The 20,700-nt window shown below is 47.1% G+C and overlaps 1 protein-coding gene and 1 long non-coding RNA gene across 4 annotated transcripts in view; one reads left to right on the forward strand and one right to left on the reverse strand.

Moving 5' to 3' along the window:
- Nucleotides 1-20,418, reverse strand: part of LOC146402338 (uncharacterized) — a 42,112-nt gene extending 21,694 nt beyond the window's left edge. Inside the window, exons 1-5 of the long non-coding RNA XR_014806187.1 lie at nt 20,052-20,418; nt 19,049-19,154; nt 5,264-5,460; nt 4,788-4,983; nt 2,187-2,366 (exon numbers count right to left, since the gene is read on the reverse strand). This is a non-coding gene — a long non-coding RNA (uncharacterized LOC146402338). The remainder of the gene's footprint in view (nt 1-2,186; nt 2,367-4,787; nt 4,984-5,263; nt 5,461-19,048; nt 19,155-20,051) is intronic.
- Nucleotides 1,556-4,425, forward strand: FFAR2 (free fatty acid receptor 2). Of its 3 annotated transcripts, none has more exons than XM_005664468.4 (2): nt 1,556-2,151; nt 2,675-4,425. In XM_005664468.4, the coding sequence occupies exon 2, from the start codon at nt 2,682-2,684 to the stop codon at nt 3,669-3,671; it is 990 nt and encodes a 329-aa protein (XP_005664525.1). In that variant the 5' UTR covers nt 1,556-2,151; nt 2,675-2,681; the 3' UTR covers nt 3,672-4,425. The 3 variants fall into 3 exon arrangements, with proteins under 3 accessions (XP_005664525.1, XP_013853742.2, NP_001265687.1); XM_013998288.3 differs by having other exon boundaries at nt 1,556-1,680; NM_001278758.1 differs by lacking the exon at nt 1,556-2,151 and having other exon boundaries at nt 2,682-3,814.
- Nucleotides 20,419-20,700: the final 282 nt, after the last annotated feature.

The following is a 20,700-nucleotide window of genomic DNA, read 5'->3' on the forward strand; positions in this document are numbered from 1 at the left end:
TGCTACCTTCATAACTGCCCTACGCATGGAGAAGGGGGCTTATGGGGGACCTTCAGCACAGGTGACACAGCTGTGATATGAGAAGGGCATGAGGTGGGGGAAAGGGGAGGCAGAGATAAAGAAGCAGACCTAACTCCTGTTTTCCAGTAAGTTTCCAGTTTGCAATGAAATCCAGATCCTTGAGAATATTTATAGAAAATCATAAAAGCAAAACGACACAAATAAACTTTGTAGCAAGCAACACAGAATGGTTTCTTCCTTAGCTCCCCTGTTAATCTGGGAAGTGTATGTGGGTGCTAGGGAAAGGAAATAAATGAAAAGAGAGAACTCCTGGGTTCTAGAGGTGAGCAGAGCTAAAGGGAAAGAAAAGTTAAATATTAAGAGACCTGGACGCTGGGGTCCTAGGCCACAAAACTAAAAACAGTCGGTTGAATGAATGAATGACTGAATGAACGAACAATAACGGATAAGGGTAAGTCCTAGGGGAAGAACAGAGATCCTCCCAGCAGGGATCAGGCCACAGATGGCGAAACAGAGACGTCTGTTCCCTGGGTCAAGAGAAAACATTCTGATTATCTGTTTCCTCACGTGTGTGTTTCAAAAGGACTTTGAGGAGCTTCTAACCTGGAGCTATATGGGTCAGAGAGGAAGAAATAGTGAGAAAAGAACAAAGGTGGCTCAGAAGTTGGGGCCAGCCCCCAGGAAGAGGGACCCCCACAGGGGAAGGGAACGCAGCCCAAGCACCCCTCCCGTAGGAAGAGCCATGCAGGCACATGGCTCCTTCTGAATCCCTGCTGCTTTCCCAAGTCAGATGGCAGGTCTGTGCCCTTGGTCTTTGGATATTCTACCAGGGGGCCCACATTCTACAAAGCTATCCAACAGGCTTGGGAGGAGGGACCACTTCCATTTATGTGCATCCTTGTGTGAAGCACTAGCTCCTATGCTTTATATCTGCTGCCTCGGGGTCTCTCACAGAAACCCTGGGATGTAAGCATTCTCACCCTCGCTGGCCTAAAAAGGAAACTAAAGTTCAAAAAATTGATCTGCCTCAAGGTCACAATGAAGGAAGGAACTTGGCTTTAAGCCCACATCTGCATGACTCTAAATCCCACGCTATTTCCACCATAACAAGACAAGGGCTAGGAGAAAGCAGTCTGTTCCAACAGGGAGGGCAAAAGAAACTTGTTGGGAACAGAAGGCAAGAAACTAGATGGAAAGGGAGAACTGAAGAATAAAAGAAAGCAGAAAACCTCTTTTCTAAAATTGAGTAGAATCACAGAAGATATCACAGAGAAAAAAAGATGAGATGATCTGACTTGGGAAATGGAAAATATAGCTGGGATTGACAAAAAAAAAAAAAAAAAAAAAAAAAAAATCAGAAACTGAGGACGGGAAATCCAGGTTGGAAATCACAGTGAGGATCTCTAAGGAGAGGATCGAGATGCCGGCCCCCTTTCCTTTGGGTCCGAGAGGAGACAGCGCTCAATTACTGACCTTCCCTCTCCGGTCACATGATGCATGCTGGTATAAAAGCTTTCTACCAGCCAGGTTCCTTACAATTTTTTTCCTGTGCGAAATGGGTGGTAGCAGTGGCTAAAACTCTGTTCCTCTTTCCTAGAAGCTTTCAGACTTTTCTCCAGGACCCATCACAAGAAGCCATCTATCCAGAACCAAGACCAGGCAAGGCAGCAAGCTGAGTGCTCACGCTCTGGGAAGTGATGCTGGGATCAGAGCTGGAGGGGAGAGTGTTGCGGGGGTAGGGGGGCCGGAGGAAGTCTGTCGGAAATCGAATGTAAAGACCAAGTCCAGAGACTGGAGCCGGGGGTTGGGGGAGGAACCGCGGACCAGGCCCTAAGCCTGGAGAGAGGATGTGGGGGGCCAGACCTTGCGTGGGCAGCAAGGGTTACAAACCAATCGGAAACTGCGTTACCCCATTAGGAAGAGTTCCTCTGTTTCCTGTCAAAACATAGACCAGTTACCGCCCATGTGCTTTTTCTGAATGTTCTCTAAGGTCTTTAGGGGATCAGGCTGGCTTACCCTTCCTCCCCACGCCCCCTCCCTGCACTGCTCTAGCCCCTCTGTCTAACGCAGCATTGGACAGGGGAGGACAAGGCAGAGGAGAATCTGTTCTGCAAAAGGCGAGGAAAACAGGTAGGGAGGCAGGGAGACGGCTTGGGGCTGGGCACCTGCTTCCTGGGCGTGTGGCGGGGTCCTGGGTCTCAGGGCCTGGGTTTTCACAGCCAGGGTCCTCCTGAGAGACGTCTTCCAGCTCCCTCCCTGCGGTGGCAAGGCTGGCCTTTTCTCTCTGCAGGTCTCTGACTGAGGGAAGGACTTAAGGAAAGTTGGAAACTGATCACTTCCTGTATCTGTGAGGAGAGAAGGAGAAAGGCTGGGAAAACCGGAGGGGGAGTTCCCTGGGGAAGCCAAGGGTTGGTCTCCCCCAGAGACACATGATGGCAAACGTAATAACTGCTGCTTAATATCCCGCCCCAGGCAAAGTCAATAATTGCTCTGGGCAGTTCTGGCAGGTGGTGTGAGCCAGCAGTGCTAGTGGCAGAACGCCTGGGCCGGGAAAGGGAGCGTGCCAGGGAGGATGTCGGCAGACTGAACCAGAGGAGGGTCCGCAGAATGTGAGTGGGGCCTCCTGACCCTGCCCCTTTCCATCCTCTTCCAGAACAGTCATGCTGGACTTGCACAGCTCCGTGATCCTCACGGCCTACATCCTCATCTTCCTCACTGGTCTCCCAGCCAACCTCCTGGCCCTGCGGGCCTTCGTGGGGCGCGTCCGCCAGCCCCACCCTGCACCCATCCACATCCTCCTGCTCAGCCTGACGCTGGCAGACCTGCTGCTGCTGCTGCTGCTGCCCTTGAAGATCACTGAGGCCGCGTCTAACTTCCGCTGGTACCTGCCTGGGATCGTCTGTGCCCTCATGGGTTTCGGCTTCTACAGCAGCATCTACTGCAGCACGTGGCTCCTGGCGGGCATCAGCATCGAGCGCTACCTGGGAGTGGCTTTCCCCGTGCAGTACAAGCTGTCCCGCCGGCCCTTGTACGGAGTGATTGCTGCTCTGGTGGCCTGGATCATGTCCTTTGGTCACTGCACTGTCGTGTTCATCGTTCAGTACTTGAACTCAACCCAGAAGGCCGAGGGTATGAACGTCAGTACCTGCTATGAGAACTTCACCAAAGAGCAGCTGGACGTGGTGCTTCCCGTGCGGCTGGAGCTGTGCCTCGTCCTCTTCTTCATCCCCATGGTGGTCACCATCTTCTGCTACTCGCGCTTTGTGTGGATCATGCTCGCCCAGCCCCACGTGGGGGCCCAGAGGCGGCGCCGAGCCGTGGGGCTGGCTGTGGTGACACTCCTTAACTTCCTGGTGTGCTTCGGGCCCTATAACATATCCCACCTGGTGGGCTTCCACACGAAGGAGAGCCCCAAATGGCGCGCGGAGGCTGTGGTATTCAGCTCCCTCAACGCCAGTCTGGACCCCCTGCTTTTCTATTTCTCGTCTTCAGTGGTGCGCAGGACCTTTGGCAAAGGGCTGCAGGCGCTGCGGAATCAGGGCTCCTTGCTGCTGGGCCGCAGAGGCAAAGAGACCGAGGAGGCGGCGAACGGGGACAGGGGTGTGAGTCAAACCGAGGGAGCGCCGAGTTCTGACTTCACCACCGACTAGGGGTGTCCCTGGACCTTCGGGGGCACTCAGGGTGGTGTCTGGGTGGAGCAGGCTGGGCATCAGAGAGCAGGAGGGTTCCTGTCCCCGGCTCAGGAATCCTCAGACCCAGTCCCCCACTGGGATTGTAAAAACCCATCTCGCTCACCACCTCGGAAGCCCTTCCTGACTGAATTTTCTGTCACAAAGGAGCACAGCTCCTTGACAAAAAGAGAGATGGTCAGGCAGAGATGCACCACCGGACCAGAGCTGCACAGGCCACTCAGCTTGCATAATATAAATTTAGTCCTTGTGGGATGGTTGGTAGCTGAAGCGGAAGGTCCTAAAGCAACCTTGCGACCAGCTTCGAAACAATACCTACACCCTGGCCGGGTTCTTGGTGCTAGAAAGACGCCAAAGGGCAAGACATAGACGAGAAATACTAAATGAGGTCAAGGAAGATGCAGGAAGGTTCTGGACCAAGGGACCAGGAGGAAGGATGGGGACTTGGGCCTCCAATGACCCAGGTCTGGATGGGAGCCACCCGACCTGCCGCTCTGTAAGTCTGCCCCAGCCGTCTTCATGGGTGTATCTGGTCTCCCCATTAAACTGGGAGCCACCTGAGGTCTGGGCCTTGGCGTCCTCCCACACACACACACCCCAAGCCCCGCCGCAGGTCAAAACCCAGTTAGGCATCCATCAGTTAGAGGTTAAGAGTGAATAGCACAGGAAAAGTCAACCTGGTCTGGCAGATTGAAAATAAAGACTATAAAACTCAGAAGTGAGTGTCCACAATTTTTGTAACATTTCAGCAAACACAAGGAGAGCAAAAATGGGGATGGAGACTCAGACTCAGCAGCAAAGCAGGAGGGTGATGCACATGAAACCACAGAAATATGTTAAAGATGTCGCAAGAGGGGTGTACGTGAGTAAGCGCAGTAAGTACTGACAGACGCCGGTTTAGACGGATGAACAGAGACTGGACTCCGAGAGAGGACGCGGAGTAAGTCCCCGATCGAAGTTATCCGTCTATCGGGGAGCTTAAAACATGCATATCCTCCCGCTTAGAAACCTGCAGGGTTTTCCTTTTATCAAGTTTTCCTCCCAGGAGTTCCCTTCATGGCTCAGCAGTTAACGAACCTGACTAGAATCCATGAGGATGCGGGCTTGATCCCTGGCCTTGTTCAGTGGTTAGGGATCCAGCATTGCCATGAGCTGTGGGGTAGGTTGCAGATGTGGCCCAGATCTGGCATTGCTGTGGCTGTGGTGTAGGCCGGCGGCTACAGCTCCAATTCGACCCCTAGCCTGGGAACCTCCATATGCTGTGCATGTGCCCCTAAAAAGCAGGAAAAAAAAAACCAAAAAACTTTTCTTCCTAAGAACGCATATCTTATCATCCCATTGCCTGCGATGTATCCTCTCTCCCTTCCTAATTTCACCTGCCCAACTCATTTCTCTGCTATAAGAACCCCTCTATCATGCAGAGGTATAAATATAATACAAACGGCCCCCTCAAATCTACTGACTTAGAATCTCTGCGGGGGTGGGGCCCCAGCAGGTGAGCTTTAAAAAGCTTCCCAGCTGGAGTTCCCTCTATGGCTCAGCAGTTAACAAACCTGACTAGGCTCCATGAAGATGCGGGTTTGATCCCTGGCCTCGCTCAGTGGGTTAAGGATCCGGTGTTGCCATGAGCTATGGTGTAGGTCAAAGACGAGGCTCTGATCCCTTGTTGCTGCAGCTGTGGTGTAGGCGGGCAGCAACAGCTCTGATTCCACCCCTAGCCTGGGAACTTCCAAGTGCCATGGGTGCAGCCCTAAAAAGCAAAAGAAAGAAAAAAAAGGAAACAAAGTAAGGAGAAATTTAAGATGATGCAAATAATATATCAGTCAACTATATGGGGTGGTTTGACAATAATATATAAGAAAAAACCTGGGATTTTCAGCCAAATGTAGGCTTACCATATATATGTGATACATTACATCCCCCCCCAAAGAAACTGATTTGGTTTGGGGTGACACTAAAAGAAACTAAGTCTAAATAAGCTGATGATAATCTCACTGCACTGAGTTCTAATCAGCAGCATGTTTGGTACTAAGGAGCACACTTTTTTAAAAGGACATAACCTAAGGAATCAAGCCCAGAAAAATTAACCAAAATGCTTTGGAGATTTTAAACTTAATAATAGGGGTTCCCACTGTGGCTCCGTAGGTTAAGAACCCAACACAGTATCCGTGAGGATGCAGGTTCGATCCCTGGCCTCTATCAGTGGGTTAAGGAGCTGGCATTGCCAAAGCTGGCAGCAGTAGACCAGCAGCTACAGCTCTGATTCAACCCCTAGCCTGGGAATTTCCATATGTAGCAGGTGTGGCCATTAAAAAAAACTAATAATGGGAGTTCCCGTCGTGGCGCAGTGGTTAACGAATCCGACTAGGAACCATGAGGTTGCGGGTTCGGTCCCTGCCCTTGCTCAGTGGGTTAACGATCCGGCGTTGCCGTGAGCCGTGGTGTAGGTTGCAGACGCGGCTTGGATCCCGCGTTGCTGTGGCTCTGGCGTAGGCCAGTGGCTACAGCTCCAATTCGACCCCTAGCCTGGGAACCTCCATGTGCCACAGGAGCGGCCCAAGAAATAGCAAAAAAAAAAGACAAAAAAAAAAAACTAATAATAATAATAAAAACCATTAAACACCAGGCACTATTCTACAGAAGTAGCCTGAGATAATTACGGGAACTTTCTAGGTCTTCCAGACTCCAAAGTGCCTGATTTTTTCACTGACATATGAGAAGCAAGTCAGAGAATGCTGAATATGTGGCTGAAACAGATAAGGTTCATTCTGTGGAAGATGTATTCTCTGTAGCCTCACAGAGAAGAACAAGGGTCGTGGGCAAAAAAGCAGGGAGTTACACCTTAACCAGCCAGGGCTCTACAAGGTAATCAGTCCCCAGCCTCCAGGAATGTTGAAGTAAGAGAGAGAAAACACTCAACCTAGGACATGGAGGGAACTCACACATCCAATAAGGGCTGAGCCAGTTAACTGCCAGAAGCCTCCCAACTCAGAGATTCCCAGGGTTTTAAGGATATGGCTGCTCCTGCTGCAAAGTGATTGAAAATTTCTGGTGCTACTCTGAGACTTTCAAGGTGAAGCTTTAACTACTCACTAACAAGCATTTGATCTTCCTCAAGTCACTTGATATATAAACCATTTCTTTACTAGGAAATTGGTAATTCATTTGTTCAACAAATATGCACTTATTTTTATCTACTATAAGCCAGATACTTTTTTAGGGGCTGGAGATGCAGCATCCATAAGAGACAAGATACCTGCCCTCTTGAGGTTTTCATTCTAGTGGGGAAGAAAAGTTAATAAGCCAGTACACAAATAACAAGGTCATGTCAGAATGCGGCAAATGGTTTTTACGAATGGACCAAAACAGGGGTATGGAAGGAAGCATAAGGAGGGATTGAGGATGTTTGGAAGGTCCTCCTGAATCGGCGATGTTCAGCTGAGACCTAAACAATGAGGAGGAGCTGCCTTACAGAGGCCCATGGGAAGAGCATTCTAGAAACAGGAACCACTGATGCAAAAGCCTTAAGGAAAGAGAAAACCTGAGCATCTCAAGGGCAGAGAGATGCTAGAGCAGTGGGGCTAAAGCAGTGGCCTGCAAATTCAGGCATGTCTGAGAATCCCATGGAGGGTTTTCTAACACACAGATTAGGGTCTTCCCTCCCCACAGCTTCAGAATCAGCAGGTCTGGGACTGGGCCCATAAGTTTGTATTTCTAACAATCCCAGGGGATATTGATGTGGGTAGTTCAGGGACCACACTCTGAGAACCACTGGGCTGGAATATCGTGAAATGGGGAGAGAGTGAATGAGTGAACGAGGAAGTCGGGGAAGTCGGCAGAAACCAGACCATGCAAAGTGTTTTAGGCCTTTTTAGGCCTCAGAAATACGAACTGATTGCAAGAGTTTTTGAAGCCATTGGGGGGTTTTCAGCAAAAGAGTGAAATAATCTGATTTCCATTTTAGGATGATCTGTGCCTATCACTGATGGGAGATGGCTCTTAGGATCAAGGAGATAATAGGCACAGCAGAGTTAAGGACCATAAAGTATTACAGCAAACACGGAGAGTTTTCATCAGGCTGGAAGCTCCCTGAAAGTGGAACTGTTTTCTCTTTCATTAGAATTGGCTGTCCAAGAACCAGATAGCCAGGAGGCAGCCTTGTTCATTATCATCCGTCTGCTTGATGGTCAAGGGTCCCCAGCGTGTGCTGGTTCTTGGGAAGGGGGTGCAGGGGACAGAAGACAGAGGATAGCAAAGGCCCTGATTTGCAGCACTTGCCAATCTCTGGGGCGGGTGCACACTCCCTCCAGGGCCCATTTCTATCAAGGTGAAGACATGGAACACGGGTTTGGCATGCGAAGCTAAACCATCGGCTCTTGAAAGCCAGTTCAAGCATATCACTGGCCGCACCTCCCAGCACGTATGCTCAGCTGGCAGACTGATCAATCCTACTGGAGTAAACTTTCTCCCTGACACAACACCCACTAGCTCAGTGTGGCTGACTGGGCCTCATCTGAGAGGATCCGTGTGGCTGGTTAGATTGCGGGACTCCTCTGAATCCCCTGCAGGAAGACAGATGGGCAAACAGAAATATTAGTGCCTGGTTAATGAATAACACAGAGAGCAGCCTAGAGCCGCTACCAGGAAACAGGGGTGGAGGGAGCTGACTGAGGCTGACCAGGGGGCCCAATCCGCAGGAAAGAGGAACCTGGCACTGACTGTTTCACTTCCCCTTTTTTGGAAAAAGATGCTAAGGTGCCCCTTCCTCAGAAATTCTCAACTGACCACACAGGCAGAGCTCACATGAAGTGCGGTTTCGTGGGGATTACAGTGGTTGGAGAAGGCAGGTGTCGGCAAGCCTGGAGGGGTCTAAAGGGAAACGTGGGGCAAGATTTCAACTCCATTCCCTTTAACTCCCCAGTCCTTTCCTCCAGGTGTGTGTTAACTCTTGCTCTCTCTCTTTCTTGCCCCCTCCGATTTATCTACCGCCTGTGGTTAGATACTTTTGCCCCATTTTCTCCTCTTCATTACTTTTCTCTAGTCACAGGAAATGAGGACACTTCTCATCTACAAGTTGCACATTCAGCCAGGAAATTGGGCCAAAGATCTCTAAGCCCTCAGAGGCAGCAGTCCAGTAACCCAATTGGCGAAGTCTCCCAGGCCTGATAAGGTAGGAGATGCGAAGTGCTGGGGGCAGGAAGCCAGCACAGGCTGCGGTCAGCTCTCCGTCCACCAGCAGCTTACCCACAGAGGGGCTGGCCGCAGCTCTATTCGAACCTCAGGCTCCCTCTCCCCAGACGCCATCCCCCGCCATCTGTCAGCCCCAGCGCCATCAGCCTCAAGGAAACAGTGCTAGGAAAAGTAAACATGCTGCTCCCAAATCGAGGCGTTTTCAATAAAAAGCCCACACTCGCCTACAGCAGTTTCTAAGGTGCCACCACAGATATTATGTCATCAAATGCACACATTTGTTCATCCACAAAGGTACATGGAGGCTACTAGGTGTGAGGCCCTACTCTAGGTGCTACAGACACAGCAGTGAAGGAGGACAAGACCTCTGTTCTCATGCAGCTCATGTTCAGTCTACAAGACAAAAAAACAGACCCTGTGAGGCCAGGCTAAGGGCTGGGAAGCCAGCAAGACAGCATCGGGGTAGGGGATGACTTTGAGCAATGAATGAGTGGCTTGGGAAGGCCCTTCGAAAGTGCCCCTTGAAGCACAGCCCACGGCTTTGCCCTGCTTAACAAAAAGGACAACTGAGGCTCAGAGCCGTGTCATGCACCAGTCTTCACCGAGACAATCTTCTGACTCCTGGCGAGGACTCCAGACTCCCTCTCAAAACTAGATGTGCAAATTCTCTTCTTAATTGGTTCCTGTGCTGCAAAGAGAAAGCAGGGGGTTCACGATTCAGGCGGTGTACCCTGGTCCAGTGCAGAACACTGGGGAGGGAGGAAGAGACTGAGCTGAGATCCTGGGGAAAGAAAGGAAGCAGAGATGGAACAGCCAAGTGCTGAGAGCAGAGGGGAGACCAGTACGGAAAGCTGATTTCTGGTAAGGAGCCATGGCTGGGGGTGGGGGGGCAGGATGCCTGGGCAGGAGGCTGAGGAGGTAACCAGGAGCCATCCCATGCTGCCTGGAACAGAAATGGCGGTGTGTGCACAGAACCCTGGAATTCTAGGGAATCTTCAAAAGCCTCCAGTCATGATTCTCAATCCTGGCTGCAATTCAGAGCCACCTGAGAAACTTCAAAAAATGCCATGTATCTGGGCATTGTATTTTGTTCACAATTTCCTGGCATCAGGACTCAGAGGGTTGAGAAGCACCCTATCTAGACCTACTCTGCCCCTGGACTAACTAGAAGGGTTTCCAGGGGGCAGCAGTCAGTAGCAACTGGGTCTGAATCCTGCCTTACACTGTGCACTCTGTGCTTTGGTTTTCCGACTGGAAAAAAAAAAAATGGGGTCAATGCACCTATATCTTTATGTTATTATGAAGATTAAGTGGGCTTAACATGGTACATACAAAATAATTAGAACAGTATCTAGTACCCTGTAGCTATGTATATATGGCAACCTTTTTAAAATGTCATTCTAGGAGCTCCTATCATGGTGCAGTGGTTGATGAATCTAACTAGGAACCATGAGGTTGCGGGTTCGATCCCTGGCCTTGCTTCATGGGTTGGGGATCTGGCGTTGCCATGAGCTGTGGTGTAGGTCACAGACACGGCTCGGATCCCACATTGCTGTGGCTGTGGTGTAGGCCAGCGGGTACAGCTCCAATTAGACCCCTAGCCTGGGAACCTCCATATGCTGCAGGAGTGGCCCTAGAAAAGGCAAAAAGACCAAAAAAACAAAAGCAAAAAAGCAATTGTGTTAGAACAATACACAGTGTTTACATTATTGTGACTATGTAAATAATGGAGCTCTATAGTAAACTATGGTTACTTTTATACCCTGCACAACTTTCCTCCATCCCAGAATTAATAACTGCCTTATTTTTCTTTTTTTTTCCCATTTTAAAAAAAAATTATTGAAGTATAGTTGATTTAGAAGGTTGTTTATTTTTCATTTCCTTAGTTTTTTACGTATTGCTCACTAACTCCACCCAAACTCTTTGCCATCTGTCTTATCTCCACTTTTGGAGCTATTAGCAGGAGACAGTTTTCACCTTCCTGAAGAGATCTCTCCCAGGACTCGCTGATCTGCTCCAGTCTGGGCTGGTGGTGATTTATGCCAGGTGTACAGCTGACCCCTGGACATTTTTAAGTTGAGAGTTATTTTTTTTTTTTTCTCTCTGCTCTTGTTTCTCTTCTTTGGTTTATATCCTCATAACTTCTCTAGAAAGTAAATGTTTTGTGACTCTGCATGTCAGAAAACGTCTTCATCCCACCTTCATGCTTAATATGGATTATGTGTGAAATTCTAAGTTGAAAGCCATTTTCCCTCAGAATTTTCAAAGCATTGCCATATTGCCATCTAGCTACCGGTCTTGTTGAAAATTCTCAAGACATTTTGATATCTGATTCCTTGTTTATGGCCTTTTTTCTTACTGGAAGCTTATAGAGTCCTTTTCCTTCCTCAAAAGTATTCTAATATTTCATTTGTCACCCTAGGCACTTGGACTCACTCCTTCAGTCTGCAAAATAATATCCTTCAGTTTGGGGAAAGTCTCTAAAAACATTTTGTGATTATTTCCTTGCCTTCATTTTCTATATTTTGTCTTTTTCAGAATCCTATTCCTATTTTGGGGGGGATATTGGCCCTCCTAGACTGACCTACTAATTTTCCCTTCTTTCCCATATCCCATCACTCCATCTTTTTTTTTTTTTTTTTTTTTTTTGGTTTTTAGGGCTGCACTTATGGAGGTTCCCAGGCTAGGGGTCCAATCAGAGGTACAGCTGCCAGTCTACACCACAGCCACAGCAACATCAGATCCAAGCTGCATCTGGAACCTACACCACAGCTCACGGCAACACCAGATCCTTAACCCACTGAGTGAGGCCAGGGATCAAACCCACAACTTCATGGTTCCTAGTTGGATTCGTTTCCACCATGCCACAAAGGGAACTCCCCATCATTCCATTCTTTGCTCTACTTTTTGTGAGATTTCCTCAAGTTTATCTCCCAGCCCTTCTGTTAATTTTTCCTTTTTGCTATCACTTCTCATATCCAGGTACTCTCTTTTATTCTTGACTTTGTTTCTTTGTCATAATATCCACTCTGATCTCTTTAAAGAATTTTCATCTCTCTGCTCCAAGTTGCCTTTTTTCCTGTAGTCTCTACCTTTTTGTTTGTTTGTTTGTTTTTTCTTTTTTGGTCATGCTCTTGGCATGTAGAAGTTCCTGGGCCAGGGATGAAACCCACTCCACAGCAGTGACCTGAGCCACAGCACTGACAACACCAGATCCTTAACCCACTGAGCCACTGGGGACCTCACTAGTCTCTATTCTTTATATCAGATGTTGTCATCAGATATCTGGTAATTCCTGGTTGTCTGCTTATCTTGAAGAGAAGGAAAGAGACTGGTAATTTTTTTGAGATTGAGATACATAAAAAGTATATAAAATAATATGACATTGTGTCTAGGGTTTACTTTAAAGGTAGAGAAGAGGGGGAAAAGTAATGGAAATATGGAAAAATCTCCATACATGTTGAATCTGGGTGATGGACAAGACTATATTGTACTTATCCTTCTACTTTTGATATTTGAAACTACTCACTATAAAAATGTGGTTGTTGGCAGAATTAAGTTCTTTGAGGGCTTTTGAACTGAAGACCTTGGCTCTTTGCTGGCTATGGGATGGAGGTCTTCCTCAGTTCTTACCATGTGGGCCTCTCGATTGGGCAGCTGGCTTCCATGAGAACAAGCAAGAAAGCAAGAGGTCAAGAAGAAGGCAATCTTTTTATAAACCTAACCTTCAAAGTGATCTTCCATCATTTTTGCTCAGCCCATTTTGAAAAGGAGAGTGGATTTTACAAAAGTATGAAAACAAGGATGTGGGATCACTGTCTGTGGTCTTAGAAGCTGACTTCCACAGGTATTAAATAATGAATGAAGGCTGTGAGCACATGAGTTAGACTTCACTGTAGAGCACTTCAGCAGGGTCACTTAGCTGGGAATCTCCAATGTCAACCTTTAGGGGTTTTTTGGAGTTCCTGTTGTGGCTCAGTGGGTTAAGAACCTGAAGTTGTCTCTGCGAAGATGCTGGTGTGCTCCCTGGCCTCACTCAGTGGGTTAAGGGTCTGGCATTGCTGCAAGCTGCAGTGTAGGTTGCAGAGGCTGCTCAGATCCAGTGTTGCCATGGCTGTGGTATAGACCACAGCTGCAGCCCTGATTCAACCCCTAGCTTGGGAACTTCCATATGCTGCAGGTGTGGCCATAAATAGAAAAAAAAAAATACTTAGGGGTTTTCTTCTTGGGCTCACCAAGTTTCTGAAGAAAAAAATGTTGGACTGCTAGAAATTTAAGAGTCAGAGGGAAAAGACAGCTGGGAGGTCTCAACATGTAGCATTCTTTTAATCTCTGATTTACATTACCTTGCTCCCTCTTCCACCTGTATATGGTATCCTGTATCCCAAAGACCCTCTGTGTTCTCTTCTCCAGAGGATAACATTCCAATATTTTCCTGGTGAGGAGCAGTTGCCTCACATCAAGAAACTGGGGAAGAGATCTGGGGGCTCTTTTCAAATAAACTTTCAACCAATCTTCCTTATGTCAGCCTGCCTTTCACCCCCAGCCTGCCTTTCACCCTCTTTTCCAGAGGTCCCACTGGCCACCAGTTCACAAGCCTTCCGTGGGCTCTGTGGTAGAAGCTTGGTTGAGTCTTGGCTTTTGCCACTACTGGTTTGGAATTCAACATTCATAGGTCTTCCGACATCCGTTACCACTTAGTTACCATTCATTCATCTGCTTTCCTGCCTCGAAAGTTTTCATGGCATTGCAGCCTCTTCTCCCTATCCTTATGGGTCTAGTGCCTTTTTAAAAAGATCTCTTACTGTCAATACAGAGTGATTTCAGGAGGCACCCAAAGGACACACAAGTATTTAATCCACCATCATTAGCCTCCAGTATTCTTTATTATTGCTATTGGCTTATTTATTTGTTTATCATGTCTTCCCCTCTTGAATGTGGCTTCCAGGGTATCTTGCCTGTTTGGGTGACCTACGCTTCCCCAGCACTCAGAACCATTACTGACACAGGTAGGTGTTTAACAAATGAATGAATCAGTTCCCTGGAGAAGGAAATTTGCTACTCACTCTGAATGAGTTGGTAGGAGACCCAGGTCTCTTGACTTTCCATCCAGTGTTCTTCCTGCTACAGTGTGGGTAGGATGTGGGTGTTTTTGCTGACTAATGACACCTAACAAGTTATAAGATGTTTCACATGATATAAAGTGGTTTCAGAATCTCATCTCATTTAATCCTGACAACAGCTCATGAGCCAAACAGATATAGATTATTATTAGTCCTAATATTATTATGATCCTTGCTAAGAACTCTCCTGTGCCAAAGAAATCACCAACCTTGTTCCTGACTATTTAGCCCACGCCACTGTCATTGTTCTGGCAAATAATCATTTCCTCTGCAAATAAGACTTTTTAAAAAAAATTTTTTTAATTTAAGTATAATTGATTTACAATGATTTACAATGTTGTATTAGTTTCTGGTGTAGAGTTATCCTTCTTCAGATTCTTTTCCATTATTGGTTCTGACATACTGAATATAGTTCCCTGTGCTATACAGTAGATCCTTGTCAGTTATCTATTTTATGTATAGTAGTGTGTATATGTTAACCCCAAACTCCTAATTTATTCCTTACCAACATCCCCTTTGGTAATGAAACCAAACAGGGCCCTGAGGGCTCCTGGGCACAGAAGCTTTTCTGTGGCCTCCATTTTCTGTTTTTAGGGAGTAAACTTCAGCCTCCATGACCGACCCTGAATTCTGAAGGGCAGGTTCAAACATTTGCTAGGAGCTCCCGTTGTGGCTCAGCGGTGACAAACCCAACTAATATCCATGAGGATGCGGGTTTGATCCCTTGCCTCGCTCAGTGGTTTAAAGGATACGGCCTTGCCATGAGCTGTGGTGTAGGTCACAGACGAAGCTCAGATCCCAGGTTGCTGTGTGCTGTGGCTGTGGTGTAGGCCAGCAGCTACAGCTCCAATTCAACCCTAGCCTGGGAACCTCCATATGCTATGGGAAAAAAAAGCTGCTAATCAGGGAAGGGAGGGGATGCAGAGACTAGGGAGGAGCAGTCAAGAAACAATAGTGCAGCCTTGGGACAGGATCCTGGTCCCTCCCTCCTCAAGGAATGCAGATAACAATATCTTTGAGTTCTTCTGTAAAATTAAAACCCCCAACAAATGGAAGATGTTAATGAAGCATTCTTTATTACAGAAAGAAGACCACTAGACCACTGAGCAGCAGTTTTGAAAAGAATGAAAGCTTGCCTCTACTCTGATCCTTATCTGTGGCCCTATTTTTCACTCCCCAAACTATAAAACCACCTCCCAATCTCTCCTAAGGTGGGGCACAGTCTTTAAAGCATTACCCTGCTGTGGCCCAAAACTCTGTCTCCACATTTGTATTTGGCACCAGGGGACAGAGTTTCAGCAACAGTAACTGTAAGATTGTTTTCTATATCTATGAATCTATATCTGTGAGTCTGTTTCTGTTTCATAAATAAGTCCATCATTTCTATCATCTTTTTATTTACTTATTTATTCATTTGTCTTTTTGCCATTTTCTTGGGCCGCTCTCGCGGCATACTGGAGGTTCCCAGGCTAGGGGTCGAATCGGAGCTGTAGCCACCGGCCTACGCCAGAGCCACAGCAACGCCAGATCCAAGCTGCGTCTGCGGCCTACACCACAGCTCACGGCAACGCCAGATCGTTAAGGAGCAAGGCCAGGGATCAAACCCGCAACCTCATGGTTCCTAGTCGGATTCGTTAACCACTGCGCCACGATGGGAACTCCTCTATCATCTTTTTAGATTCTACATGTCAGTGACAGCATCGTCTTTCTCTGTCTGACTTACTTCATTTAACATGATAATCTCTAGTTGCATCCATGTTGCTGAAAAAGACATTATTTCATTCTTTTTAATGGCTGAGTAATATTACATGCTATATATATAGTACGTAAAATATATATCTGCATATATATACACCACATTTTCTTTATCTATTCTTCTGTTGATGGACATTCTATGTCTTGGCTTTTGTAGGTAGTGCTCTTATGAAGACTGGTGTGCATTAATCTTTTTGAATTAAAAGTTTTAATCTTTCCCAGATATATGCTCAGGAGTGAGATTGCTGAATCATAGGGTAACTCTATTTTTAGTTTTCTGAGGAACCTCCATAATGTTCTCCACAGTGGGTGTACCAATTTACATTCCCACTGACAGTGTAGGAGGGCTCCCTTTTCTCCACACCCTCTCCAGCTGCAAATACAAATTTTAAAATTTGTCACCTCTCAAAGAAATGGTCCTCAAGAATCCCAGACAAGGTCTCTCATAAAAAGGAAAACAGATACAGGCATGGGTAAGTAATCCAAGAACCTGTGAGCAAGGAGGATGCCTGAGTTTTGTAACATGGTTGGAGCAGAAAAAAGAAGAAAAGTAGGACTGTTTGCATGAGTAGAGTACCGAGAAGAGGTTGGTGCTAGGAGGGGGCTTAGATTCTGGAAGAAGGGGGAATAGGTTCTAGAATGAGAGAGCAGTAGGTATACAGTGGGAGAGAGGTGGGAAGAAAATAACCATCTACCATAGCTGATAGACTCTCTCCATAAAAGAGAGGAGGCAAATGAAAGGAAAAAAAAAACTGTATTATAATCACAGAGCCAGTACAAAATACCAGAGACAGTAGGTTCTGTACAACAATGACATAGATCTAAGACTAGCTTGGTCTCTGGACAGTGTGATCTCTGCCTGAGGCTCCCTAGTGAAAAGGGAACTCAGGGATACAGCCCCCTTGCAGGAAACAAGATGCAAACTCAGAAGTCACAGCAAGTCCCAAGGGCACCGGTCAGAGAGGTAAAAGGCTGTAAGGGCCTCACACTTGCCTTGTGCTACCTGCTGTCCTCTCTTGAATTGGCTGCCACCTCCTGGGTAGACATGGTTATTACCTGCCTCCAAAGCCTAAGAGGCCCAAACACCACAGAGGCTGTGGCCTCTTTTCCTCACATGCAGCTGGGAACCTCTCAGAAGCAGAAACTGACGGATGAGGAGTTGGCAAGGGGTCCACCTCCTTAATCTTGCATCAAATAAAGATGAGTCTCGGTGTAGAAAGAGGCTCAAGACATCTTACTAAGCTACAAAAACAGATGCAGAATCAACGGTATGACGATAGATGGTAGCTGCACTTATGGTGGTGATGACTTTGCAGTATACACAAATGAAAAGTTATAATGCTATGCACCTGAAATTTATATTTATACACCAATTTTACCTCAATAAAGAGAAATTAAATCTTTCTAACATTAAAAAAAGAGAGAGAGAGAGAGAGAGAAAACAGCTGCAGAATGCATAAAGAAAACAACACTATTCATTATGCTAAAATAAGTACATATAATGAGAGCAGCTAATTGTCCTGAGACCACCAAACACACAGTCACAATGCTAATCCCTCTGTAGTCACTATTCAGCACCTCCTTACCAAACCACAGTGTTGATACTGCCACGGCTTTTCTTTTCACAAAAAGAGAAATTGAGGCTTAGATTGTTGAATATCTTCCCCAATATTTCACAGCAAGTGAGGGGTAAGGGCAGGACTAGAACCTGGGTCTGTATGACTTGGAGCCTGAGTGCTCAGAGAGGAACATAACTCGCATGCACAAAGGCGCCTCTGTGTGAAATTCGGAAAGGCTATGCAACAGCCAAGAGCTGCTCCTTAGGGAGTCAGAGGGATGGGAAGTAGGTCAGCTTTCAACAGTTACTTTATATAATTCTGTACTGTTTGCATTTTCCTAATGAGCACTTCATAAAAACTACAAAGATAAGTAATAATTCTGCTCCCCAAATACACACACAGAAGAAAAGTCAAATTACTCTAGTACTTAGGCCCTGTTTACTGAGCAATTGCTATGTCCTACACCCAGGGTGAAGCACTTCATATTCAAGACTCACTGAATCCTCACAACTGTGTCTGGAGGGAGGACACCATCATTAACCCCTTTTACAGAAGAGGAACCTGGGGCTCCAAGATATGATCGGTCTTGCCAAGGTCACATGACAATGCCGGGACTCAACTCAAGTCTGACTGGTTTCAGAGCCGTTGCTTTTACCTGCGTCAGTGTGCTAGTTGTACAGGAATGATCACGGTGATAACAGGAACAGCTTAAGTGTTTACCACGTGCCAGATCTATGCAAACCGCCACGGAAACCCCCATGGTACAGCTGAGAAAACTGAGGCTCAGCAGACAGTAAGTCACTTATTTGACCAGAGTCACCCAGCAGAATTGGGACTAGAATCCAAATCACGATACACGCTACTGGTACCCACCCAGCTGCTTAGGCCAAACACTCTCTTGACTCCTTCCTCTCTCCTTTTCTTCTCGGCGTCTAATCCATCGGGTCCAGTTGGTTCCAGCTTCCAAAATACATACTCACTTTTCACCAAGCGGCTGCAGCACCAGTGGAAGGCACTGCCACCGCTCATCTGAGCCACTGTGCAGTGCTCCATGCTTCCATTCCTGTCTCCTGGCCCCTATTCCATCCACTCTCTACCCTGCAGTCAGAGCGATCTTTTTCAAATCTTGGTTAAATATCCTCTCACTCCGCCTTTCTCAGTGTCTTGGCAGAGGCTTAAGGCATACAGAGAATGGTATGAGTGAGTCTTTTTCTCCACTTTCCTAAGGATGATACTGGCTAATACCATTCTCTCTCTAATACAATAGGAGATGACCTAACTCATGACATGCAATGGATGCCTTAGAGTGTGACGGCTTAATTCATTGCAAGAACTGGGTGGATACAGCTGCAAAAGTTTCCTGTCAAAATTCAAATAGTAATGACCACAGCCTACTAGGCCCTTGTGACCTGCCAGCCACCACACCTCCACCTCTGCAGATTTATCTCCTACTACCATTTTCCTGAGCACAAGAGCTCTTTTCTGTTCCTCAATTATAGAAGCTTCAATCCTACTTGAAGTCTTTTGCAAAGTCTGTTCCCTCTGCCTGGACCTCCTGCCCAGGGCTTTCAGGTCTCAGCTCAAATGCTACCAGCTCAGAGGTCTTCCTTGACACCTTCATTAAAGAGACATTGTCAGTTCCTGCTGTTCCACTGCTCCTGTTTTGCTTCTTTTCCAGTATTTATCATGATCTGAAAGTGCCTTCACTTACCTATTGTCTGTCTCCCTGGTTAGAGCTGAGTGCCACAGGGCAGTTCTTTTTTTTCCCATGGCTGCATCCTCAGCAACCAGCAGAAAGCTTTTCACAAAGAAGCAATCTGTAAAGATATGTTTAGAAAATTTATCAGACATTTTTTTACATGTCAGTCACTGGGCTAGGACCCTTGCAGTGTATCCTTATACCAACTAGCACTGTCCAATGGAAATAAAACGTAAGCCGTTTTAAAGTTTTTTGTTTTTTGCTTTTTAGCATATGGAGGTTCCCTGGCTAGGGGTCTAATCGGAGCTACAGCTACCAGTCTACACCACAGCCACAGCCACAGTCACATGAGATCCGAGCCACGCCTGCCACCTACACCACAGCTCATGGCAACGCCTGATCCTTAACCTACTAAGTGAGGCTGGGGATCAAACCCACAACCTCACGGTTCCTAGTCGGATTCGTTTCCTCTACGCCATGATGGGAACTCCTAAACTTTCTAATAGCCACATTAAAAGTAGTAAAAAGAGAGGGCATGGTCTTTAGGGCATTCGCCTGCTGTGGCCTCCTTTGCCTGAAAAAGTAATAAAGCTATTTTTTTCTTCCTCTTCAAAAAAAAAAAAGTAAAAAGAAACTGATGAATTAACATTAATAATATATTTTATTTAAACCAACATGTAATTGATTTTAAAAGAGAGAAATTTTGTAATTTCCCATTGTGGCTCAGTAGTAAGGAGCCCAACTAGCATCCATGAGGATGCGGGTCTGATCTCTGGCCTCGCTCAGTGGGTTACAGGATCCGGCGTTGTGTGAGCTATGGTGTAGGTCCCAGACGAAGCTTGGATTCTGCATGGCTATGGCTGTGGCTGTGGCTGTGGCTGTGGCTGTCGCTGTAGCGCAGGCCGCCGGCTGTAGCTCCAATTTGATCCCTAGCCAGGGAACTTTCATGTGCCGGGAGGTGCAGCCCTAAAAAGTAAAAATTTTAAAAAAAATAAATAAAAAACAGAAATTTTACCTTTTTGTTGTTGTTCTCCTCTTCCATCCCTCCACTCTGCCTTCTGGGTTCTGAAGAGCTAAGCACTGCTTGGAAGTTTGGGGCATCACAGGCCTCCACTCAGGACAGAGCCTCAACATCCCTCAAACTACATGCCAGCTTTCCCGTCTTTTCAGTACCCCCTTTGTGCGCACGTGCCCTTCCACGCCTGCCTGGTGAAAAACGACGAGGCAGTCCTCAAGCGAGGCCTGAAAATGCCTTCCGGTGCCAAAGCGCAATCGATACAGGAATGCGAGGACTTCGGCTGCAGGTTTGGGGGCCAGCCAGGGTCTTAACCGAAAGTGGGTGAGAAAGCCGCAGAGGATGGCGCTCCAGAGCCAGGGAGCATGCGCAGGGGAGCTCCCACCGGAAGTGCATGAGGAGAGATGGGAAGCGCCTCCGCACCGGTGGGGGACTGAGGTGTCCCTCCTTTTAATATGTCCCTCCAGGCTGTGGAGCGGGGGCAGCCAGAAGAGGACTTAGCGTTGGTGTTTGAAGCCGAGTCGGAACTAGAAATTGACATCTCCAAGGAGGATAATAAGAACTGTAAGTTTGGGAGTTCCCATGGTGGCTCAGTGGAAATGAATTTGACTAGCATCCATGAGGTTGAGGGTTCGATCCCTGGCCTCGC

The sequence above is a fragment of the Sus scrofa genome, chromosome 6 (assembly GCF_054392235.1).
Source record: "Sus scrofa isolate SSC_HxYL_T2T_F1_AM1 chromosome 6, Sscrofa_HxYL_maternal_Yorkshire_Landrace_v2.0, whole genome shotgun sequence".
NCBI classification, from domain to species: domain Eukaryota; kingdom Metazoa; phylum Chordata; class Mammalia; order Artiodactyla; family Suidae; genus Sus; species Sus scrofa.